The sequence below is a fragment of the Sapajus apella genome, unplaced genomic scaffold (assembly GCF_009761245.1).
Source record: "Sapajus apella isolate SASKATOON/1434 unplaced genomic scaffold, GSC_monkey_1.0 scaffold1, whole genome shotgun sequence".
NCBI lineage: Eukaryota > Metazoa > Chordata > Mammalia > Primates > Cebidae > Sapajus > Sapajus apella.
In genome coordinates this window covers 29,190,178-29,216,655 of record NW_022436941.1, presented here as the reverse complement: position 1 = coordinate 29,216,655, position 26,478 = coordinate 29,190,178, and the positions used below count along the sequence as shown (strand labels likewise).

Genomic DNA, 26,478 nt, shown 5'->3' with positions numbered 1-26,478 from the left:
AAGAACATGAGAAGTCAGGAGAGGGTATTGGTGACTTCTATTTTATCAGCCATTTCAAGCCAAAATATATTTGGTTAACTTTGATTTAAGTAAGTGTTTGCCATAATCCTCAACTTCGTTTACATATATAGAATATATAAACAGTTTTCTGGTGGTATTATTTAATACCACACACTGTATATTTACTGGGTAATATCAAAAAATTAACAGGAGTCTTCCTTCTCTTCCCTTGCTCATAGCCTTGGATCCTGAGAGATGAGTCAATCAGCTTTTGTGAACACTCCCAAACCAGGGAGATAGCCCCTGCTGCTGACAGCTTTAGTTGTTAGAATATTGTTTTGTATATTGAGTCAGAAATCTGTGTCTTGCAATATCCATTCACAATTCCCAGTTCTACCCTCTGGAGCTTCCTCTACTATTTGAAGTTCTGTAAATAATAAATGTTCCTTTTCTTCTCCCTGACCTACTAATGGTTGTGTTGCCAAAGGATCAGTCTGGGTTTCACTTAAGGCAGTGCTAAGAGAAAAATTCATACCTTTATATGCCTACATCAAAAAGTCTGAAAAAGCACAAATAGACAATTTAAGGTCAAACCTCAAGGAACTAGAGAAACAAGAACAAACCCAGCCCAACCCAGCAGAAGAAAAGAAATAGCTACGATCAAAGCAGAACTAAATGAAATTGAAACAAACCAAAAAAATTACGAAAGATAAATGAAACAAAAAGCTGGTTCTTTAAAATGATAAGAAAAAAAGGTAGACCATTAGCAAGAATAACCAAGAAAAGAAGAGATGATCCAAATAAGCTCAATTAGAAACAAAATGGAATATATTATTACCAATACCACAGAAAAACAAAAGATCATCCAAGGCTATTAGGAATACCTTTAGAGTGCAAAAACTAAAAACTTAGAGGAGATGGATAAATTCCTGGAAATATACCACCCTCTTAGATTAAACCAGGAAGAAACAAAAACTCTGAACAGACCAATAAGAAGCAGCAAGATTGAAATGTTAATTTTAGAAGTTACCAACAAAAAAAGTCCAACACCAGATGGAGTCGCAGCTGAATTCTATCAAACATTCAAAGAAGAATTGGGACTAATCCTATTGGCAGTATTCCAAAAGATAGAGAAACAGGAAATCCTCTCTAAATCATTCTATGAAGCCAGTATCACCCTAATACCAAAACCAGGAAAAGACATAACCAAAAAGAAAACTAAGGATCAATATCCCTGATGAATATAGATGCAAAAATCCTTCACAAAATACCAGCTAACCAAATCCAACAGCATATCAAAAAGATAATCTGTCATGAACAAGTGGATTTCATACCAGGGATGTAGGGATGGTTTAACATATGCAAGTCAATAAATGTGATATACCACATGTATCTACTGGGTAATATCAAAAAATTAACAGGAGTCTTTTTAACAGAATTAAAAACAAAAATCACATGATTATCTCAATAGACTTAAGAAAAAGTGTTTGACAAAGTGCAGCATCCCTTTATGATTAAAACCCTCAGCAAAATCAGCATAGAAGGATTGTACCTTAATATAATAAGAGCTATTTATGACAAACTCAAAGCCAGCATAATACTGAATGGGGAAAAGTGAAACCATTCCCCCTGAGAACTGGACCAAGACAAGGATGTCCATTCTCATCACTTTTATTCAACATAGTACTCGAAGTCCTAGCCAGAGCAATCAGACAAGAGAAAGAAATGAAGGGCATCCAAATCAGTAATGAGGAAGTCACACTGTCAGTTTGCTGATGATATCATTGTATACCTACAAAACCCTAAAGACTCCTGCCAAAAGCTCCTAGATCTGATAAATGAATTCATCAAAGTTTCAGGATACAAAATTAATGTACAGAAGTTAGTAGCTGTGCTATACACCAACAGCAACCAAGGTGAGAATAAAAAAAAACAAAACACTCAACCCCTTTTACAATAGCTACAGAAGATTAAGGTACTTAGGAACCTACCTAACCAAGGATGTGAAAGACCTCTACAAGGAATACTACAAAACACTGCTGAAGCAAATCATAGATGGCACAAACAAATGGAAACATGTCCCATGCTTATGGATGAATAGCATCAATATTGTGAAAATGACCATACCGCTGAAGCAATCTACAAATTCAATGCAATTCCCATCAAAATACCACCATCATTCATCACAGATTTAGAAAAAACTTTTTTATTCATATGGAAACACAAAAGAGCCCGCATAGCCAAAGCAAGACTAAGCAAAAAAAAAAAAAAAAAACAAATCTGGAGGCATCACCTTACCTGACTTTAAACTATACTATAAGGCCATAGTCACCAAAACAACATGGTACTGGTATAAAAATAGGCACATATCTCAATGGAACAGAATAGAGAACCTAGAAATAAAGCCAAATACTTACACCCACTGATCCTCAACAAAGCAGGCAAAAACAAAGTGGGGAAAGGATACCCTATACAACAAATGGTGATGGGATAATTGGCAAGCCACATGTAAAATAATGAAACAGGATCCTCATTCCTCACCTTCTACAAAAATCAACTCAAGATGGAACAAGGACTTAAAGCTAAGACCTAAAACCATAAAAATTCTAGGAGATAAGTCAGAAAAACCCTCCCATAAATTGGCTTAGGCAGACTTCATGACCAAGAACATAAAAGCAAATGCAATAAAAACAAAGATAGAATTAATCAAACTAACATGCTGCTGCACAGCAAAAGAAACATTCAGCAGAGTAACAGATAACCTACAGAGTGAGAGAAAATCTTCACAATCTATACATCTGACAAAGGACTAATACCCAGAATCTACAAGGAACTCATACAAATCAGCAAGAAAAAAAAATCCCATCAAATAATGGGGTAAGGACATGAATGGACAATTCTCAAAAGAAGATATACAAATGGCTAACCAACATTAAAAAAAAAAAAAAAAAAGCCCAACATCACTAATGATTTGGGAATTGCCAAATCAAAATCACAATGCAGTACCACCTTACTCCTGCAAGAATGGTCATGATCAAAAAATCAAAAAATAATACATGTTGGTGTGGATGTTGTGAAAAGGAAACACTTTTACACTGTTGGTGGGAATGTAAACTGGTACAACCAATATGGAAAACAGTGTGGAGATTCCTTAAAAAACTAAAAGTAGAACTACCATTTGATCCAACAGTCCCACTACTGGATATCTACTCAGAAGAAAAGAAGTTATATGAAAAGAAACTTGCCCAAATGCCCATCAATCAATGAGTTAGTAAAAAAAAAAAAAAAAAAAAAAAAAAAAGTGATACACACACACACACACACACACATACACACAATGGAATACTACTCAGCTATAAAATGGAGTGACATAATGACATTTGCAGCAAACTGGATGGAATTGGAGACCATTATTCAAAGTGAAGTAACTCAGGAATGGAAAAACAAACATCGTATGTTTTCCCTCATAAGTGAGAGCTAAGCTATGAGGATGCAAAGGCATAAGAATGATACAAATGGGCTTTGGGGATTCAGGGAAAAGAGTGGGATGGGGGGTGAGGGATAAAAGACTACACATTGGGTAGAGTGTACAATGCTTGGGTAATGGGTGCACCAAAATCTCGGAAATACTAAAGAAGCTTTCCATGTGACCAAACGCCTCCTATTCTCCCAACGTTACTGAAGTAAAAATAAAAAGAAAACTATTAAGAAAGCTGTTTTATGTCTTAAAATGATTTTCTTCTTCTGTTTTGTTTGTTTTGATAATGAGGTGAGAAACAATATGAAGGACAGCCAGAGTGCTTATACCATTAAAGGATATACTAATTGATGCCTTTTTTAAAAAAACTAAATTGAAAGTAGACAACTTTCTCACCCTAAGGAGATCACAAATTAGTAGAATTACCTTCAAGGACATTTGATACTTAGGTTGATACTTAAGAGACTTGAAGCTAGGGTGCCAGAGTCTGAACTTTCTTATAAAAAAAACTTCTGGCTCTTGGAAAGTACATAATAAGATTACTAGAGTGTGGTCTGCTGGTTCTGAACAAAATCAATGCTATATTAACTACTAATTTAAAATATTTGGACTGGGCACAGTGGCTCATGCCTATAATTTCAGCACTTTGGGAGGTCAAGGCAGGTGGATCCCCTGAGGTCATGAGTTTGAGACCAACCTGGCCAACATGGTGAAACCCCATCTTTACTAAAAATACAAAAATTAGCTGGACATGGTGGTGGGCACCTGTAATCCCAGCTACTCAAGAGGTGGAGGCACAAGAATCACTTGAACCTGGGAGGCAGAGGTTGCAGTGAACCAAGATTTTCTAGGAAAAAAATTCCTAGAAATTTTTTCTAGGAATAATTCACCTGCACTCTAGTCTGGGCAATAAAAGTGAAACCCTGTCTCAAAAATATATATATATTTAGAGGTTATTGAAAATTACATATAATTGTGTCTAGATGTTTTGACTTTGTTTCACTCCATTTGTTTATGATTTTAAAGATAAGTTTTTTTTTAAGGTAATTATTTTTAGGAGAAATTTATTTTGGAGGGCAAAAATATTTTTTACTATACTTGTCTGTTTTCTGCACTTTGTGAAGTTTAGCTTTTTACATAACAAGTTTACTCTCATTGCAGTACAATGTTTCACAAAAAAATAAATTGCCTTTGGAGCATAAGGTTCCACCTAATGCTGTGATAGGAGATCAGAACTTGCCGTGTTACGTTTGAAACTCAGACTCCCTATAAAGTGGATACAAAAAGCAGTTTGTAGCACACTGTTCATTTTCCTTAGAGTTCTTTGGCTGGGAGTTATAAACAATGGTTAGAGAAAACACCTGACCCTTGCCAGTATGTGTCTCTGGCCTACACAGGGTGGGAGCATTGATTGCACTAGAGCCAATAGGATGAGTACCCACAGATAAACAGTAGCTCTTGTAGCAGAAGAAATGAGAAATGCAACAGGTCTGCGGGTTAGAATGGTTGTTCTTGTTCTCTCTTCTTGTTGAATGGTCAGTAACACATTCTTTACTAATAATATAATGGGTAGCAGGTTAAAACTCAAAGTTAACTTGGAAATCAGCTATTGTGATTCATTTACATTTTAGAGGTAAAAAACCAAGATCCAGAAAATGTAAAAGACTCTCCCAATATATTTCTGTATTTATGTTTAAATGTCAGTGTGGGGCTTGATAGCATTTCAGACCAGATAAGATTCACCAATGTGAAAACCTGAGTGGAAAAGGACTAATGCATGTTGAATATGCATATTCAATATCCATGCATTCAGCTCCTTGGCTGGAATAGTTCTCAGAGAAAAAATAGGCAGTAGCAGCCCTCCTGCAATGGCAGCATAATCCGAGTTCCCCTTTACAAGTGAAAGTTCACTGTCAGTGTGGTTGGGCTTAAAGACAATTTCTGCAGGGTACAGATTGCCCCAGAGAATGAAAGCTAACCTGACAGAGTGAATGACAGTAGTTGGTACCAGCCATGCATGTTTCTTAATTTGTTAAATTAAACCTTAAAAGAAAATTTTTCTAGGATTAATTCACCTGTAGATTTAAAAAACTTTTTGGCTGCAGATACAGTTCTGTAAAGGTTGCATCCTGCTGAATTGCTGTGTAAAGTGCTAGAATGCACACCTTCATCTCAGCATACAGGCTCTTTATCTCATATAGCGGTCACTTTAAAAAGTTTGTCAGAAAATGGTGAAAAGTGATGAAAAAATAATAACTTCATTTCTTAACATAAGCTGCATCGAGGTCAAGATAACACCAGCCAGTTAGTCTATCCCTAGAGAACTGAGGATCATGGGAACTTAGCCATGTCAGTGCAGTCTTTTTTACATTATTAACTGAAAAAGAGTAAATGTTCCTTATAGAGATTTTAAGATAAGGAAACAAAAAAAGTCAGAAGGAACCAAGTTAGTACTGTAAGGTAGATGCCTGATGATTTTCCATTAAAAGTCTCACAAAATGGTCCTTGTTTGATAAGAGCAATGAACATGAGCATTTTTGTGGAAGAGAAGGAATCTCTGGTGAAGGTTTCCTGGGAATTTTTCTGCTACAGCTTTGGCTAACTTTCTCAAAACAATCTCATATTAAACACATGTTATTTTTCTTTGGCTATCCAGAAAGTCAACAGGCAAAATGCCTTGAGCATCAAAAAAAAAAAAAAACCATTGCCATGACCCTTACTCTTTACCAATTTGCTTTTGCTTAGACTGGACCATTTTCACCTCCTGGTAGCCATTGCTTTGATTGTGCCTTTTCTTCAGGATTGTACTGGTAAAGCCATGTTTTATCTCTCATAATTCTTTGAAGAAGCAGTTCAGGATTTCACTCCCACTTGTTTAAAATTTCAATTGAAAGCTGTATTTGTGTCTGCATCTGATACAGGTGCAAGGGTATTGTCACCCATCGAGTGGAAACTTTTCTCAACTTCATTTTTTTCCATCAGAATCACATAAGCTGAACTCACTGAGATGTTTGTGGTGTTGGCTATTGTTTCTGTTGTTGCCAGTCCTCTTCAATTAGGCCATGAGCAAGATTAATTTTTTTCTCAAAAATTGATGTGGATGGTCTGCCACTGTGGGCTTCATCTTCAACATTGTCTTGTCCCTTCTTAAAATGAGTTATTCACTTGTATACTGTTAATTTCTTTAGAACATTGTCCCCACAAACTTTTATAAAGCTCAATGTTTTTGCCATTCTTCCACCCAAGCTTTACCACAAGTTTGATGTTTGTTCTTGCTTCAGTTTTAGCAGAATTCATGTTGCTCAGATAGAAGCTCTTTTCAAACTGAAGTCTCAGTCTTTTTAGTGTCTCAGACTAGATCCTATTCGGACATGTTATGACAAGTTAGTGAAAGTTTATTTTGGTATAAAAAATTGTGAGATTCATGCATAAATTTTTATCATATGCATTTTCCATGAACTTTTTGAAGACTCCTCATATGTTATGTAACACAGTTTCCACAGGGAAAAGAAAATCGTAATTGGAGCATGATGAGAGTTAAGGGCTAGTATGGGATGAGGTCAGTGAAACATCCACATTATTCATTCCTGTATGATAAATCCAGAGAGTCCCATGAGGATAGCCTCTTTCCAGAGCTCACTTTTTTCTTTTCTTTTCTTTCTTTTTTTTTGAGATGGAGTCTCACTCTCCCGGGTTCAAGCTATGCCTCAGCCTCTTGAGTAGCTGGGATTGCAGGCACCCACCACCATGTCCAGCTAATTTTTTTGTATTTTTAGTAGAAACAGGGTTTTACTATGTTGGCCAGGCTGGTCTTGAACTCTCTACCACAAGTGATCCACCTGCCTCAGCCTCCCAAAGTGCTAGGATTACCGTTGTGAGCCACCGCACCCAGCCCCAGAGCTCACTTTGGCAATCAACACTGAATGTGACATTTGCAGCCTGCATAGACAGAGAATCCTGTTTACGTGCATTCCAACCCCCATCCAGAGAATGATATGGTATCCTCATCCCCAAGGTCTTCCTCAAGCAGCCTTCAGCATTAATCAAAAAGCTCTTTCTTTGAAAACACTCCTAGCACCTACCGCACTTCTGTTAAAAATCAAGAAAGGCCACTCTGGACAATAGGCCTGAGCTCTATTTCTCCATAGATGGTAGGGCTCTCACTTCCCCTTTTCTTCTGTTGTTAATTGGGCAAACAAATAACACCCTTAACACTCAGGAAAATTGCCTGGATCCAGTTAATTACCCATTTTTACTAATCCAAGGTAATAAAAATGTAAAAGATACTGCTATTCTCCACTCCAGGATTATTTTATGGCTGAGAAAGCCTTTCTTTTTCACAACAGTGGACAGAACTAATACAAGCCTACTCACTGTGCACAGATAAGTTCCCCTTTCTCAGTTCATGCCCTCAAGCTGACTGGGATCAGCTGCTCCCTGAAGACCTACATGCATCTCTCAATGCCAGGACGTGTACCAGGGCATCTCCTAGTCCCTGCTGCAACCTTCCCAACTAGATACTTGTCAACCCTCTTCACCATCTGCCCTGGTTCCCACCCTGCACTGTCAGACCCACACACTCACTGAAACACCCTGCTCCCAGCAGGTCTAGATCTCAAGGAGCATAATTGTGAGTTTTTTCTCCCTTGTTACCCTTAACTTTCATTTCTATGTACAAAGCTCCCTCTGAAGTACTGGGTCTTTTGTAGCAGAGATATAGCTCTATCTACTTGATTTGAGCAGTTTCATGATCTTCTGACATGGAATATTAAACTTAATAGTGTTGTTTTATGCATCTCAAACACAGATAGACTATCATTTCTCTCACTAAAATAGACATAAGTATTTATAGCTTCATACTGTAGTTTGGGGAAAGAAGATTGGTTGTGAAACTGTTCAGAAACTTTTTTTGATGAATTCATTTCTTCCCCATTGCTTGATATTAAAATACAAACGTTGACTGTAAGCTCCAACTTAACACAATTTTCACTTTTTCTGCAGCACCTGAAATTCTTAGAGGTTGTGCCTATGGACCTGAGGTGGACATGTGGTCTGTAGGAATAATCACCTACATCTTGTAAGTGAAGAAAAGCAATTTTTATGTAAACTATTTACCTTTCTGTGACATTTTCTAGGTGTCTCTAATTGTCATAAAAACCCTAAAGATTACTTTTTGCCTTTTTGTGATTTTCTGTTACATATAAAACGCATTTAGTGATAGAATTTCCTGAAAATGAACATTGCTTTTTATTTTGTAATTTTCCTGAGACAGAATTCTTGTCCAGGGTTTTTCCATGTCTTTATCTGCTATGCAATGTACAGCAGATTTAGGGAACAATTCATTACTTGACAGTAGTAATGACTATGAGCCCAAAATCACCTGTGTAAACTTGCTTTTATTTTACTTATTTGCATCTCATCTAAAATAATTAGACTGAGTCCTTTTAAAAGGGCAACTGGCTATTTAATTTCTTAAGCAATTCCAAACTGGTATATTTCTTATCAGGAATATTTTAAATGTGTTTTAGCTATCAATTTTGTTTACTATTTCTGTTAGTTTCAAGGGTCTTAAATTTAACACCCTACACAAATTTCTCTGGGAGAAAAAAAATGAGCAAAACATTTCAATCTCTGGTATCCCTAACTCCATTCCTGAGCTCCTGTCTAATAAGAAATAAGGAGTTTCAGGGAATTTGCCAAAGAAATGGTGAAACTGCAAGTGGCGATGAAGAAAATCAATCAATTAGAAGAGCATATGAGAAGGAAGATTACTGTAGAACAACCAAAAAATAAGATATTGATGTGTTCAAGAGTTTAATTCAAAACAAGGAGATGTTGTTGCCATTTAGAGTGCTATAAAGTTAGTGTTGGAATGCATAATATTCAAATTTATAGAGAAATTTCAAAGGGTTTGAAAGTAAGTATATTAGCCTGCCTGGGCTGACATAACAAAATATATAGACTGAGTGGCTTAAATAACAGAAAATTATTTTCTCACAGTTTTGAGGCCTGGAAGTCCAAGATCAGAGTTTCAGCACAGTCAGCTTCTGCTGAGGGCCCTCTCCTGACTTGCGGATGGCCACCCTTTCACGGTGCCCTCACATGGCGGGGAGAAAGAGAGAGCAAGCTCTGTGGAGTCTCTTCTTATGAGGGGACTAATACCATGAGGAAGGCCCCACTCTCATGACCTCCTCTAAACCTGATTGCCTCCCAAGGGCTTCATCTCCAGATGCTATCACATTGGGAGCTAGGGCTTCAACATATGGATTTGTGGGTGATGGGGGAATACAATTCAGTCCATAGCAGAAAGCTTTTTATTAAATTTGTTTTTAACTTAATAATGATCTTAAAAAATTCAGTGTCCAGGTGACATGGACTAGGAATGGGCTAACCGTGGGAGGGCCCCACGCGCCACCCCGCGCCGCCCACAAGCACGTTAGCAAACTCTTAAGTTCACCTCATACACATTGGCTGACAGCCAAGACAAAAAGGTTAAACAAGCACCTGATAAAATAGCCACTTACTAATATGTAATACAAAAAGATATTTTCAGTGTTCAATTCCTTGTATCTTTAGAAAAGCTTGAGAGAAATTTAGAGAGGTAGAGAATCCTGTAGTTGCCCCCAAAATTTAGGTTTGCTCATAAACTATAAATATACCCAATTTATGTACCTATATACTGACACTTGTACATTGTTGAAATGTACTGGGAGGCATTAAGTATTAATGATGTAAACAAACTTGGAGAGATGGAAGTAGGAAATTAAGTTACATTTACCCAGAAAAATTGGAATATATGGAATGCATAAAACTTCATGGTATCACTGACATGGGAAAAATGAAGGGAAAAATGTAATTATTTGAGAAATATGTTAGTGTAACCCTGAAGATAGTTCTAAGAATCTGTACTATCCCCTAGTTCATTACCAAATTATACAAACTATTTTATATATTTCTTTTATCTTTATACACTTAAGGCAATTAACTAGCAGGTTTAGTTGAAAGTAAGAGTGGTAGCCTCCAAAGTGAAAATAACAGTGCTGCTTACAACTAATATTCTTTAGTTCTCAACGAACTTCTATCAGCCCCTAAGCCTGAGGATGTTTTATTTACTCTGTGGTTCATTAATAATTGGTGAAGTCCACTGGCAAGGTCGACTGGTACATTTTATCTAGTGGGTTGTGTCACTGGATCCCTGGATCTCCTTTATGAGATTGGTTTAATGTACACTCAGTGGCCTGCTGGGCACCTGAGACTATGACCTCTAACATCTCACTCATTTTACCAGAGGGGCATGGAGACAGAGTACAGAAGTAACCAAATGAAGGATTAGAACTAAGGATACATTTTGTTAATGCTTCCTGGGAAAGGAAATCTTACAATGAAGCTACATTATAAGCTTCAGTCAGATGCTTCCTTCTGTCTTCCAAATGTTGAGGCATTTGTTTTACCGATACTTATCTGTATGTACATAAACTCTGGGGCTCATTTTTCAATAAAGCCATGAATAGACATTTGATTCTTACTATCCATATAAAGAACGCTGTTCACTCTTACCCCTCTTCTTGTGGCTACTGTTGCATTTTAACTTCACTCTTTCCTTCTTCAGAGTTCTAGCTTGTCACCACCAGGATGTTGGTATGGCCTTGCTATTTCTAAGAATGACATTAGGCTGAAAATGAAGGCCATTCTAATTTTTCTCCCAGGAATTCTGGTATCTTTACTTTATACCTAAACCTTCTGCCCCTACAGACAAAAGCTGCAGGATTGGGCCTTATGATCTCATCAGAAATCAGATCACATCAGAGATTCAAACACTCTCCTTCAGCTTTCAACACTACGGTTCAGCCCTAAGGCTTTAAATTGGTGCCTTTGACCTCTGTCACCCAGGCACAAGGTCACAAATCATATTGAAATGAAAGAAAAGGCAGTTGAGCACTGTAACTCTTGAGGGGTCATTTTTGTCTCTACATTTTCAGAAGGGGAAATATAAGGGACCTCCTAAACTAAGTCTAGAAAGCTGGCTCATTTCTCCATGACTAACTGCAACAGGCCATAGGTTTCTAGTGTTGTGGAGAGCAGGGCAGGGCAGGCAAGGCAGGCAAGGCCAGACTCTCTCCTTGTCCAGGTGAGTACATGTGCCCCGTCTCACCTTAGGCTGCTCTTCCACAGGCAGGTCGGGAGTGGGATTCTCTGTGCAAACTGCTCAGTAGGGAAAGGGAGAATGCATTGGCCCAGGCCTCAGCACTGTCAAGCCTTACATTTTTCTCTCTGGCTACAGAGTATCTGGAAGAGACAAAAGATTCTCCCAGTGGGACGTTCTGTGATAAGAAACTGCTTCTTTCTAAAAACTCATCATATTAGGATGCACTTTAATTTTTCATGCTATGTACCAACCTGGCCAGCTTGAGGGAAGCCTTCGGGAAAATGTCTTTTATTCATCCTCCCTCCCACCCTCATTTGTTTTTCTAATGGAACACAAGCAACACGTGCCCTGGCATGGGATTTTTTAAGCAGTTCCCTCTTTCCCAGTCCCTACCAATTTTAGAACTTCCACCCATCTATAAACACTGGAGGCTCACTTTTCCTTTCTCTCTTGTTAAGATGCCCAAGATAGTTCTCTGTCCCTTTTATCCCACGTTTCCCATTCATTTTTAAGCTGACTCAGTAGAAGAAAATGATACAAAGAATGAGGTAAATTGAGACTGCTCATTTCTTTGACTGCATCTGGTGACTATGTTAATATTACACACCTTGTAAGGCCATTCCCTGACAACAGTTTCAGCTCCTGTCTTTGTTCTTTCTGAAATCCAAACAGGAATGGAATGGAAATATCATAAAGCTTTCTTCATTTCTATGGGAGATTTCATAGAATAGAGCAGAATAAAAATAAATGAAAATTTTCTTCTTTCCACCTTTTGATTTCTTTACTCTCAAAAATCCCAGCTCTTCCCTTTTCTACTAAATTGGAAGTCTAATCAATCTCTGTCTGCCTGTCTGTCTGTCTTCTCAATACCTGTCAAAAGATCCATGGAAAGGCTTTAGCATAATGTCTATCATGTTAGCTATTATTATTCTTGTTCTTCTGTGTAATTATTATTATTATAGCTTTTTGTAGAAATCCTAAGTTGGTTTTATATTAATTCCTACTTCCTGAGGCCTTGATTGTGTGTTTACACTATCAATAGTGAATTGTAATAAGGCAGTTACATACTTGTGCTAAGTAGAGGTACTTCCATAGCTGGAAGCTGTGGAAAAGAACAGTCTTGAATTCCTACAGAAATTTGATGAAATATACTTGAGCTTTCAAAGACATTTTATTCTCTATATTTTGTTCCTCTAGACTTTGTGGATTTGAACCATTCTATGATGAACGAGGTGATCAGTTCATGTTCAGGAGAATTCTGAATTGTGAATATTACTTTATCTCCCCCTGGTGGGATGAAGTATCTCTAAATGCCAAGGACTTGGTAAGTGTAACCAAACCAAAATGAAACAAAATGAAATAAATTGATTTTTAACTAATCAATGGGCAGTACAATTTTTTAAAATTTTGCTCTTGTTAATATCATATGTCCTTTCAATTTTAAAGTATTTTTAATAAAATGAGTTCATTAATATATTTTCCTTAGGAAATAAAAACTAGATATGTTTTTGGCTCATCACTAGCTGAATTATCATAAACTACAATTACTACAGGATTAATGAGCTTTTACTACCTAATCAGTATAAAACACCTTGCTTATGAAGAAAGCTGTGCTGGGTGAATTCTAACACAGTTTACACGAAGAATTCTGTTTTAACATGGCTTGCAAGTGCCTAGAATTTAGATATACCTCATTTCTTTATTTTTTTATTTTTTGAGACAGGATCTCACTTTGTCACCCAGGCTGGAGTGCAGTAGCATCATCATGGCTCACTGTAGCTTCCAACTCCTGGGCTTAAGCAATCCTCCCACCTTAACCCCCTGAGTAGCTGGGACACAGGTGCATGCCACCATACCCAGCTAATTTTAAAAATTGTTTTGTAAATATGGAGTATTGATATGTTGCCCAGGCTGGTCTCAAACTCCTGCCCTCAGACAGTCCTCCCACTTTGGCCTTCCAAAGAGCTGGGATTACACATGTGAGCCACTGCATCCAGCCTAGATATACTTCAACTAAAACAATATTGCTTCCTGAAATTTCGTTCAAAGTTATTAAAATATCCTGGTAGTAACATAAGTCCCATTATGTATTACTGGCATTATAAAAATGTTCCACTGTGTTAATAGTTCATTTCGTTTGTTTTTATATTACTTCTCACTTAAGTTAATATTGATATTTGTTTGCATTTAGGAAATGCATACCTTCTGGGGAGGTCATTCACCTCTTATAAAATCAAGAGGATCCTAGCTTGAGATTGAAACATTTATCATCGATCCACTAGAGAAAAATCACACAGACATAATCAAAAGCTGACTTTTGAATCATAGAAGGTTAGATGTCCACGAGGTCTTAGGAGGCATCTAGTCCTCCTCTCATTTTAAAGATGAGAATGCTAAAGGCCAGACGGTGAAATGACTGCCAAGGTCACATAGCTTCCCAGCAGAAAGACATTATTAGAGCTGATCCAGTTGCCCAGACTCCCTTTCCAGTGCTCTTTTTTCTTCAAGCATTTCTTCCTTATCCTCTGTGTTCCTTCATGGAACAGATAAAGCTTATGGCTTTTCCAATATGACTGGGAAGAGAAAGTCAGTGTGTGTGATGGGCGATATGTAGATATGTCATTGGAACTCCTTCCTCGAGTCATACCCCTTGCTCCCAAACATCCCTTGAATCCATCCAGTTCTCTCCCCCTGGACCACTGCTCCAACCTCCTATGTGGACTCCTTTCCTCTTCTCATGCCTTTCTCAAATACAGTCTGCACAGGATCCAGAGGGATGGTCTTATAAATAAATTACATCGTGTCCTTCTCCTGCTTTAAGAATCTTAGGATAAAATCCAAAACCCATAACAAGATCTACATGACACTGCCTGGACTGGGGCCTGTCACTCTCCCCTGTGCCATCACTCACTTCGCATCTCTCTTTGATCACTCTTCACTCTAGTGTAGCACACTTGCACTTTCTCATCAGCATAGCTCAGAATGTTGCCATGACTCTTTCTTCTGCTCTGTAATGTTCTCTCGTTCTTCCTCCCTACCTTGTCCTCCATTACACACGTGCACAAACACACGCATGAGCACACACACCCCTGGGTAACTCTTACTGTCAAGCCGCAGCTACCACTAGACATCCCTTGGGAAGCTTGGTCTGCCTTCTCCTTCAGTCCCTCTCTCCTACAGCTGGTTCCTTCTGCCAAAATCGTCCTTTACCTCCTGCACCCCCCAGTTCATAATAGTCATCACGTATATGTTTAATGGTCCTCCCTAGTTAGATTTTGAGCTCTGTGGCAGAACACAGCATGTATACCCAGACCTTAGAACCACATGGGCATACAGTACAGGCTCAATGAATGTTTATTGGATGAAGCAGTGGATCCAGAAATACACCATGAAGTTTTAGAGTCTGACACAGCTGGATGCCCCCTTTAAATGCCCCCTTTGTCATGTCCTGGAAGTGTAACCTTGGGCTTATGATCTAAGCCCCCTATGCTTTAGTTTTCTCATCTAGAATGATAATTGTACCTATCTCTAGGTTGTTGTGAGAATTAAGGAACATAATATATGTTAAGTTTTAAGCTAGTATCAACTAACTTAAAATAGTTCTCTTATTTAGCCTCCTTCTATTTCTTTTCACCATTAATAAACATTAAGTGACTAAGAGGGTTAGCTTTGATATTCCTTCATTCAGCTAGATCCCATGTTAGTTTATCATCGTGTAAAACTTCAGAACTGGAAGAACCCTTGAGCTCCATAAATGCATACTTACTAGCAAAACCCACATCTGTTGTGTCATTGACAGAGACTAAACTCTGAGGAGTTGGGGAATTGGATGTAAGCGGTACTGCAGGGTAATGGCGAGGCTTTGAGTGTGATTCTAACCTTCAGAAAGTTTCCTAACGATTCAGTTAGGATTGTTACCAGTATCTTCAAATGTAAACATTAACAATGGTGTATATAAATTTTTGGTGTACATTGACTTTCAATAAATTATTTGCATTTTCATAACGAAGATCGTAATGGCAAGGGAGAGGATAAATATGTTTGAAAAATAAGAGGAAAATACCTAATTGTCAAAAATGTTGTAAGGATTAGATCCCATTTACATAAAATTATTGGTAGACATGTTCAAGGGATGATAGCTCTGAGTACTATCAGATTTTTATTTACCACCATGCTTGCTTTCTCTTAACCATCCTGCCTTCCTCCATGTCCTCTTCGATTTTAAGCCTAAATAGCCTCATGTCTCTGCCTTCTGCAAATCTAGCCAAAACAGAAATTCTTTTGTAGAAGGGAAGTGTCAAGAGAACCAGATAGTATTTATTCCTCATTTGATTTGCTACCTAATTTCCTTCACCTGTGTTCACATATCCTTAGGTAAATGAGAGTTAGAAAAGACCTGAGACCTACACTCATTCAAAGCTTCTTATTTTACACATGAGCAGGCCGAAGTACAGAGAGATTGACCACCTTGGAGACATCATGGCGTAGTGGCCACAAGATGTGCTCTGGCATACACAGACCTGAGTTTAAATACAGGCTCCGTCAATTCCACACTGTTTGACCTTAGGCAAGTCACTAAATGAGTTTCCCTGCTTCCCACATTTATGAACTGGCACTATTAGTTCCGAATGGGAAGGCTACTAAAAGGATTACATGAGTTTTTAAAACGTTTTATATTCATCTAAGAAGCATTTACAAAGGAATTAAAGTGGAAATAAGATTTGTAAGGAAAGGGCCTGAGGAGGTATCCATAGGTAATTCATGTATTATGTCTGTGTCTAGGGTCACAAAAGTGGTGAGCAGCGTAAACCAGGGCTTGAACATGCTTCCTGAATCCCAGTAGTTCTCTACCTCATATCAGGTCACCCCTACCAAGCTCAGAACTGTGGATTATTTTATTTGTTGACCTTCCTGGGAATTTATTGACTGCCCAAGCAGTAGTAATCCTCCAGGAATGGGCTGCCAATGATTGGATTCCATTCTTTATGCAAATCATGCCCTCAAACCACGGACTTCTTTGATTATAAAATGATTTTTAAACTCTGGGCTTAGTCCTTCATGTACCCTCAAGGGGTTAGAAAGAGCTGTGAACCCCAAGATAGAAACATAAGGTAGTATTCTGTAAGTGCTGGGATATTCTCCCTTTTGTTTGTCATTGAATTGCCACAGAAAGAATGGTGATGCATGAATGATTTCATTCTGTTACCGTTGAAATGTATTTTAAGTTCTGAATTCTAGGTGGTTGTGAATTGCAGCCCAGAATTATTTTGCTGGTTCTGCCTTCAAAGAACTTCCAGTCTACAGGCAAGTGAGGAGCTGTTTCTTGACTTCCGTTGGACAGCTGCCTGTCAGTTTGGGGGTCTCAGGTGGTACATGCCCCCGTCTTTTCACAGTCCCTCAGCTACTGCTACCTCAAGCCATTCCTATCCACAGTGACCCCTGAGGACTTAAACAATTTTTCCAACATATGTTTAGTGGTACTGCTGTGAAATAGAGTAAGACTGGGAAGTTTGTAAGCTGAGGGCAAGCCCAGGTCACCTAAAAACCTCCCTTAAGTTCATGGTTCTTTATTATTTCAGGTCAGAAAATTAATTGTTTTGGATCCAAAGAAACGGCTGACTACCTTTCAAGCTCTCCAGCATCCATGGGTCACAGGTAAAGCAGCCAATTTTGTACACATGGATACTGCTCAAAAGAAGCTCCAAGAATTCAATGCTCGGCGTAAGCTTAAGGTAAGATGGCATATGTTTTGTTTTGTTTTTTTAAAAAAAGTGTCTCTTATCTTGATCTATCAATGATAGTTCTACTATTCTTCATCTAATACTGTTATTTATTTTTTTAAGGCACCAGAAAAAATCCTGCTTTGAAATTCCAATATTGCTGACACAAAGCTACTTACAGTTTTCTTATCCTCTCATAAGGAATTCATTATTAATAAAGGGAAATTTGTTATAAGTTGATATTTACATACCAAATATATTATTGCTGCTTCCCATCTAACTAAAGTGTACTGCTTAAATGGCATTGTTCAGGAAAAACTGATATTTATTTAGAAAGTTGTTTTCTTTTGGAATATGAAAAACTTGGGAGACAATTTTTGAAACTATATTTACTAACACAGATAGATGATTACTTGAAAAAATCAAAAATTTAAGTGCTATAGTAAATTAACAAAATATGTCATTTTTATATAGTACCTATGGAATACAGATTAGGAGCTTTTCTATTACATAACTGTGTTTCGGACTAGCTCTGTAAGTAGAGGATCTCAGAGAACAGCTGAGTGTCAGAATTAGGGTCCTATGCAGCCATTGCTCACAGGCTGATACCGACTAAATAAATATGAAAGGTTCCGTGGTCAAATTAATTATAAATACCCCAAATTACATCATATTGACTTAACTTAGGATTTCTCAAGCTAGCTTGATCACGGAACTCTTGTATACCCATGATGACATCCGTGTGGTAAAAACTAGTAACACCCACGGAACTAGTGTTCCGTAAAGCAAATACATTGGGAAACACAGTTTAAAATTTTCAAAAATTGGTTACTCATGGGTAAACGCATTTACTCAGGCTTTCAGTTATCTAGATGATTAAATACACTAATTTGTATTTAATTTGAGATTAAAGAGGTTGTACTGTTCATCTTCCAAATTTTCTTTTGGCAAACAATCTAGGAATAAGGTACTTTGAAAGCTTTAACACTAACCTATGAAACAGAATCTCTAAAAGCGCAGTTGGAGTTGAGCCCTGATGTGGTGTGTTAACGCAGAGGTAACACTTGACACCCTTCTGTTTCCAATCAGGCAGCGGTGAAGGCCGTGGTGGCCTCTTCCCGGCTGGGAAGTGCCAGCAGCAGCCATGGTAGCATCCAGGAGAGCCACAAGGCTAGCCGAGACCCTTCTCCAATTCAAGACGGCAACGAGGACATCAAAGCTATTCCAGAAGGAGAGAAAATTCAAGAAGATGGGGCTCGAGCCCCAGTTAAGGGGGCACAGGCTGAGCTGATGAAGTTACAGGCTTTAGAGAAAGTTAAAGATGAAGATATAAATGCTGAAGAGGCCCCCAGGATGGTGCCCAAGGCAGTGAAGGATGGGATAAAGGTAGATGACCCTGACACAGAGGAGGGCCTGGCAGAGGAGAAGCTGAAGACTGTGGAGGAAGCAGCAGCCCCCAGAGAAGAGCAAGGAAGCTCCGCTGTGGGATTTGAAGTTCCACAGCAAGATGTGATCCTGCCAGAGTACTAAGCCGGCTTCCTTCAAATCTGGAAGCCAAACACCGGCATTTTATGTGCTTTGTCCTTCAGCAAGGAAGGTGTGGAAGCATGATATGTACTATAGTGATTCTGTTTTTGAGGTGCAAAACAAATACATATATACCAGTTGGTAATTCTAACTTCAATGCATGTGACTGCTTTATGAAAATAATAGTGTCTTCTATGGCATGTAATGGATACCTAATACCAATGAGTTAAATTTTGCAAGTAAACACAACATGACACTTAAAAACATACATTTTCAGCAACCAGTGGCACATATTTGAAGTGAATAGTAGCAAACTGTTTTTGGTTTGAAAACCCAGTCATCCTACGTCCTTTGGATTTCTTCACAAGGTAGTAATTCCTTTGAACTACTGCTTGGCTAATACTAGGTAGTGCTGTAAGACATGTTTCCATGACTTTCACAACATTTTACTTTTTACCATTGATGTGTTCAGACTGTTTACAAGGAGATGCTTGTAGATGATAGTTGTACATACATGCAAAAAAAAAAAAAATTCCACTTGCAATAGTAAGAAATTGAAGCATCCTTTAAAGGCCATGAAACCATATGTCCCTAAAGCTTATGTGGAGAATGCTTTATTTTATTCTTATTTATATACACTATATTAATAATAACCAAAATCTTCTAAGATTCTGCCATTTTACAACCCTGAAGGAAGTATTTTACAAACTCATACTGAGTTTCATTCTTTCCTTCACCTGCTCTCCAATGAGATGACTTTCTGATAGACAAAGCTTAGAGTGTAATAAAGAAACAGGGAAGAAAAGAAGGTAAGACCACTTAGACTGAAGATAAGATTGATTTCTTTTCATTTTCCATATAAAATTGTATTTACTCATGACTGTATACAACTTTACAGAAAGGAACATTTTAATGGATAAACTCTGTAATTACCAAATTTCAAATATTTAGAAAATATTTAGAAGAATGTATTCCACAGGTTAGTGCCAAAATGTCAGAATGGTAGGAATAATATTCCATTATAAGATCATTCATTATTGACTTTAATAGCGTAAGAAAACATTATTCTTTACCAAAGCTCTTTTTTTATCCAATTGATGGTTATCTGCATATATCACTTATAAACTAGTTATTTATGGAAAGCTAGTATGTCTTTTTCTCATACTTAGAATGAAAGTATCCACATTTTACAACGTAGTGTTGAGATAGTGCCTGTCAAGAAATCTAGCACAATGCCATTTATTTACCTTAAAAAACAAAAACAAAAATAAAAACACTGATTTCAAATCAGACTTTTAAAAGGCTGAAACATTAGAACTAATATTTTGTTATGATTTTTCCTAGAATAAATATAATTTCTCCTTGACTTTCATAGGAACACTTTCCCTTTATAGATATTGCACTAAGTATCTCCAATTTCTAGTTTGAGTTGAAATGAATATCAGATTATGTATCACATTGTTGGGTTTTCTTAATTTTAAAAATAGTCATTTTAAAAAACAATTATTTTCAGAGACCAAGTTAAAGACAATAAAAATGACTATCATATAAAAATCCTAATTTAAAAAAAGAGATCTAAATTATGTTGGTCCTCCCTCAAAACTAGTAAATTAGAAAATGAAATTAAAGCTCCAGTTTCTAGAGCTTGTTGGACCTCAGTAGACATTCTTCTTTCCAATCACAAATCTCCCTTTACTACCATTCTCATGGGAAGAAAACAAAATAGGACTTCCTATCTTTCATAGTTTAGGAATCTGACAGGTCACTGATACGGAGCCCCTGAAGAGGCATATCATCTGATCTCAGAAGGTTTTGTTTTGTTTTGTTTTATATGTACTATCTAGTAAAGAGCACTTTTCTTCTTCCCTCTTTTCTTCCTTCCTCCTTTAATTATTCCCTCTCAGAATTCTTATGTTGTCCGTTATTAGGGGCTCACTGCTTTTAACCTTTAAAAATGCCTTTTTTATTAAGCATTAAGATTTCCATTTAAGAGGATCAACTTCCTGTTGTACTTTTTACCATGAGACTCAACAGATACACACAGGCACCCACGCACATACCCATGCACATATACACACGTATGTATGTATTGGAAGAGCAAAGAGAGGGAAGGGATTCTTGTTAGAAAGTGGCAATTAGCTGAAAGATCAGAACATATCATTCCTCCCTGCCCCTGGCCGCCATATTGTTCCAAGGGCAGTTGTTACGTTATTCCAACACTAGGGTAGTGCTGATGGCATTGGTTGGCCCCATGGACTATAGAAGCAATGTTGCAAATACCAGGGCCAATGTGTATTTTAGAATTTACTCATTTAAATGAGTGCATATGACCATTCCTTGATGTGAGTATTCAAGAGATGAAGATAATTCCCTCTATCTTTTTTAACCTATAAACTACATTTTCTAAAAATCAATGTGTTTTAAATTTTGACTCATATGTTAAAGATTAGATTCTGACAATGACTATATAGTGACTAATTTCATTGTTTTAGCAGGAAAAAAGTCAATCTTTAAAAAATGTTGGTCATTTCAGTCAGATTATTCAGAGATTTCATATGTATACATCCTAAGTTAGGATAATTATGTTAACGTTTTTGAAAGCACAGCCAATGTTTATATTTCTTGTTAAAATGGAATGTATTGCCTGTCTCAAAGATTACTTTGCTAAATAACAGTAGACAAATAGAGATTTAATTTAACAAATACTTCATAACATTACTCCTAATTGGCAATATAGTCACAAAGCAAAAGAATTAAATTTCAACAAGCAATAAATTACATTTTAGACCTAACAATTATCACATTACATTATTGGTTTTTATTCTGAGATAAGTTCAGATACTTAGCAAAAACTAGGGTGTGTGTGTGTGTGTGTGTGTGTTTAACAATGAAGGACAGTCTTGAATTATTTCCCCCATTAACAATGTCTAATTGGAATCCAGTATTTTTTCTTAAACTGTAATTTCACTTTTCCCAGGACACATAAATAAGGTAAAATTAGAATAATATGGTTGTAGAAGTTATTGTCCAGAACAAGTGCATTATATAAATATAATATAAATATAATGCAAGCACATATGTCATTTAAAATTTTCTATTAGTCACATTTTAAGAAAAATAGATGAAACTGTAGCATTTTTAATCCAATTCATCCAAATTATTCTATCAATATATAGTTAATATTAAAATTTAATGAGATTTTGAATTCTTTATTTTTATACTGTTTTCAAAATCAGGAGTGTATGTTATACCTTTGGTACATCAAGTGCTCTATAAACACATGTAGCTAGTGGCTACCATATTAGACAGCACTGGTCTAGAGTACTTTTTATTTTAAGCAAAGTGGCACCTGAAGTTCTGTGCTTAGATTTAAGTGGCCTCAGTTTTCGCATTGAAGAGCGGTGGAAGGCCAAAAAGTGTTTCAGAAATGTACACACTGAGTAAAAGCTTATTGACCACTCCTGCCCATTCATGTGCTTCAGAGGAGAAGTGTTTCCTAACATAACTTCAAAGAACAACACTTTCCTGGGCATTACTAAATTATTTACTGACTAGTCCCTCTGATTCCTGATGGGTCCTGGAGTCTTGACTACAGCCTAGAGTCTCCTGAGTACTGCCGTGATGCCACTAGTATTCTTGCTTACTAAAATCTACTGTCAGCCAACCACGTGTCTTCATTCAGGAAGGACTGCACATAGAATCTGATTTTTGAGGCCTGGATGCTGCATGCCATCCTTGTATCACCGGCAATATGTCTTTCTGGAAATCCGAACCATACCAAATATGCATGATGAAGATTGTATAATGATGGTGGTATCATGCCAGTTATCTTCAAAATGGGAATATGACCATTAGCTGGCATTTTTTAGATTTCCTTAGAAGAGTTTAATCAACACTGCCATTACACATGGATTTAACTGAAAACGTTTGAAAATTTTTTACATACTGAATTTAGAATAATCTTCAAGATCCTATAGTCATTTTTAGTGGAAGACTTAAAAAGAAAGGAACAATTTTTACTGTGACCTCAATTTCATAGTATTTTAAACATATTTTGTAATTCAGAATGTTTAGCAATCCCTATGTCCTGTTTCACATGTATGGTAACTGATGGTGGGTTGCCTACAGGCTGAAGATTTGGAGAGAGCCATTTTGTTTCATAAATCAGTTTTTATTGCACAAGAAGCAGCTAGTTATATTTCAAGTTGGAAAAAGAAAATGCCAGAAAAGGCAAAGGATAAAGTTAGTAAGTCATTTATTTTGTTTTAGAATTGTTCTTGCAAAGCAAATCTTTTTTTTTAAAGGTCAAAAAAGTGAATCAGTACTAGCATTTTCTTGAAGAAGTTTGACTCAATATGTAATGAACAGATATACATAGAAGAATCAATCATAATGCCATTATGTCACTTATTTGTCATTGCAAAGTATTCAGTCTAGTTGTCTGGATTTACTTTAGATGGTGCAAAATTTCCAGACATTAACCTACGTAAAAGGATTTGCAATTTCCTTGTAATTACTGCCTGTTAGTCCATATTCTAACTTCCTTATGTTCATCATTCATATGTTCCTGATCAGGGTCATTGCTAGTAGCTGAGCATTTACTGGTTGAACACTGCTTTTATGTGTGTCTGCATTAAAAAAATTATGTACATGTTATTTCACTATTGGTATTACATATATATTCATAACCATGTGATAAGCAGAAATGTACCTAATAATTTCCTGTAAAATTTTTCAAAGTCCTTTTATTCCCCTGAAACACTCAGGGTGAATTTTTGGCTCCTTGGCAAATAAGAAAAAAAGGAGAGAGATCACTGGAGAGATATCAGCCAGCCATTTACAGTAATCAAGTTCAGCATTTCCTCTTTCTATATTTTGACCAATATATGAAGAGCAAATTTTTGTCATTATTACTCCTTGTGGATATTACCTAAGATCAGATAATATAATCTCAGCTCATAAAGCTTAGCCATGTCTATGCTTTTCTTGGAGAGCAGTAACAAACTTGGTTAATTTATGTTTGGTTGTTTAAAATTCCAACTTTCATAAATGCTCTGTGATGTATTCAAGACGATTAGATTGCGTGATATTAACTTACTACGAGAACTCAGTCTCTTTCCTGTCATCTGGATCAGAGGTCCACCAGTGCAAAAGGAAGCCTTACCAAGTAATCAGATACTGTTCTAGAGAAGACTCCAGGCATCTGACCTGGTTGAGCTCAAATGAGCCAAGTGGGAGAAAACCTCTTCTCAGCCTCTGATCGGAAGTGATACAATTTGAATATTGGTTTATTGTCATTGATCGATAATAGAAAGATGAAATTCCACCAATTGCTTGCTCTTTTCCTGTCTTGGTTTGCTACCCCATGTCCCAGATCAGTGGGACATCCCAGTGGCCATCAGGCTTGTCCTCTAAAGCCCTGACGGGAGCGTCCCAGACAGGAGAAATGTAGGGTATTTGTGGCCCAGAATTTAGTTTGAAACCCTAAACAGCAATGCTAAGACTGCAAAATCACACTATTCTAAACAGCTGTTCTCAGCTCATCTTGAAGATTGATCTGAAAAATGCATAGAGAATGTATATATTTAATATTTGCTTGTGATTCATTGTGTCAAAATGACATTTAATTTTCACTCTGATAAATCTTTTTCATTTAAAAGATTATTTCAGGCTAAATACAATAGACTTTACATTCCAGTTTTTGAAAGTTGTTTTCCCTAAGCTCTCTCCCAACTCTGACAGTTTGCGAATGATAAAAATTTACTAGGTTTGGCCTTTCCTTGATAGATGTAGAGCAGTTCATCTGTTTAGTAAAGGTACAATTAAGTATGGCTATAGGCCAGGTGCGGTGGCTCATGCCTGAAATCCCAGCACTTTGGGAGGCCGAGGTGGACGGATCCCCTGAGGTCAGGAGTTCAAGACCAGCCTGGCCAATGTGGTGAAACCCCGTCTCTACTAAAAATACAAAAATTAGCTGGATGTGATGGTACACACCTGTAGTCTTAGCTACTCAGGAGGCTGAGGCAGAATTGTTTGAACCCAGGAAGTGGAGGTTGCAGTGAGCCAAGATCACACCACTACACTCCAGCCTGGGCAGCAAGAATGAAACTCCATCTCAAAAAAAAAAAAATGTATGACTTTAAAATGAAAACTGTCATCTCATACTGCATCCTTTTTACCTGATCTATTTCATATGCCTACAATACAGTTAATAGGCAGCATAATAGAAAACAAATAGCTATTCATAATTTGGGGTTTGGTTTATGGCACCCTCAAGTCTCAGAAATATTTTTAAAAGTCCCCCATAAGCCAAAAGAATGTTGTAACATGTTCATTTGTTAAGTAGTTAGGCCGAAACATTGTAAGAATATGTCATTCCATGCCCAACAGATGTTGTTTTCCTTCAAAATGTTTAAATGTCTTGTGAGTTTAGCAAGTGGGTACAGCTGAGTTAGGGTTTAAGTTCTTATGCCCAATGAATGAAAGGCATCAGTAAAAGAGGTTGATAGTAAACAAAATTAGTTATTTATGCTCTTGTTTGAATGTCGGTCATTCTTTTTATCTCTGGTCTTTGAGATACCCACATAAAATTTATGTGCGTTTTTTTTTTTTTTTTTTTTTTTTTTGAGACGGAGTTTCGCTCTTGTTGCCCAGGCTGAAGTGCAGTGGCGCGATCTCAGCTCACCGCAACCTCCGCCTCCTGGGTTCAGGCAATTCTCCTGCCTCAGCCTCCTGAGTAGCTGGGATTACAGGCATGCACCTCCATGCCCAGCTGATTTTTTGTATTTTTAGTAGAGACGGGGTTTCACTATGTTGACCAGGATGGTCTCAATCTCTTGACCTCGTGATCCACCCACCTGGGCCTTCCATGTGCGTATTTTTTTAAAGAATAATTTCCATATAATTCCCCTAGAACTGAACTCGAATCTCCAACAAACAGTTTTCAGAACTCAGGCAACCTATGCTTCACAGAGCAAATATACCAAAGCCCCATTTTTGTTGGAACACAGACATGCTTATTTATGTATGTATTGTTTTGACTGCTTTTATGCTGCCAAGGCAGAGTTGAGTACTTTCAACAGAGCCCATGTGGACTGCAAAGCCTAAAATGTTTATCCGGCCCCTTACAATAAAACAATGACCTTGGGTTTTCATGGCACCCCAATGCCTTTTTGGCAACCTGCAGGAATACAGATTCCGATATTCCAGGTTTTTTTCTCCTTAGCTTAAGGTTCTTATTCCCATTAGCTTCTTAGGAAGTTAGAAAAATTTTGTTTTATGTTGCAGATGTTCTCACAGCAATAATTGTGCTGGAGATACAACTTAGTAAAATTTTCCTACAGAACTAAAAACTCAAAATTGCATCATTCCTGAAACAAAGAAATTGAGAGTATGAATTGAATTGGTTGAGAGTGGAATTAAAAAAATTTCTAGCACTTTGAGCATGCTTTAGAAATTTGATCCTTACATTTAAAATTATGTAAATGACATCTTTCACTGGCATTTGCTCACATTTAAGTCAATCTGCAGCTGTTACTAAGCTAAGAAATGAGAAAATCCCTTTGGTTCTGAATCTCTCATAATATTCTGGAGTAATTTCTATCAAT

The 26,478-nt window shown here is 37.2% G+C and overlaps 1 protein-coding gene across 3 annotated transcripts in view; it reads left to right on the top strand.

Annotated features, from left to right (window-relative positions):
* CAMK4 (calcium/calmodulin dependent protein kinase IV) overlaps positions 1–24,198 on the top strand; it is a 265,094-nt gene extending 240,896 nt beyond the window's left edge. For all 3 annotated transcript variants that reach the window (XM_032274634.1, XM_032274643.1, XM_032274650.1), the window contains 4 exons: positions 8,480–8,555; positions 12,822–12,948; positions 17,204–17,356; positions 18,434–24,198. In XM_032274634.1, coding sequence (XP_032130525.1) covers positions 8,480–8,555; positions 12,822–12,948; positions 17,204–17,356; positions 18,434–18,874 — 797 coding nt within the window. In that variant the 3' untranslated portion in view covers positions 18,875–24,198. The remainder of the gene's footprint in view (positions 1–8,479; positions 8,556–12,821; positions 12,949–17,203; positions 17,357–18,433) is intronic.
* The last annotated feature ends 2,280 nt before the right edge of the window (positions 24,199–26,478 follow it).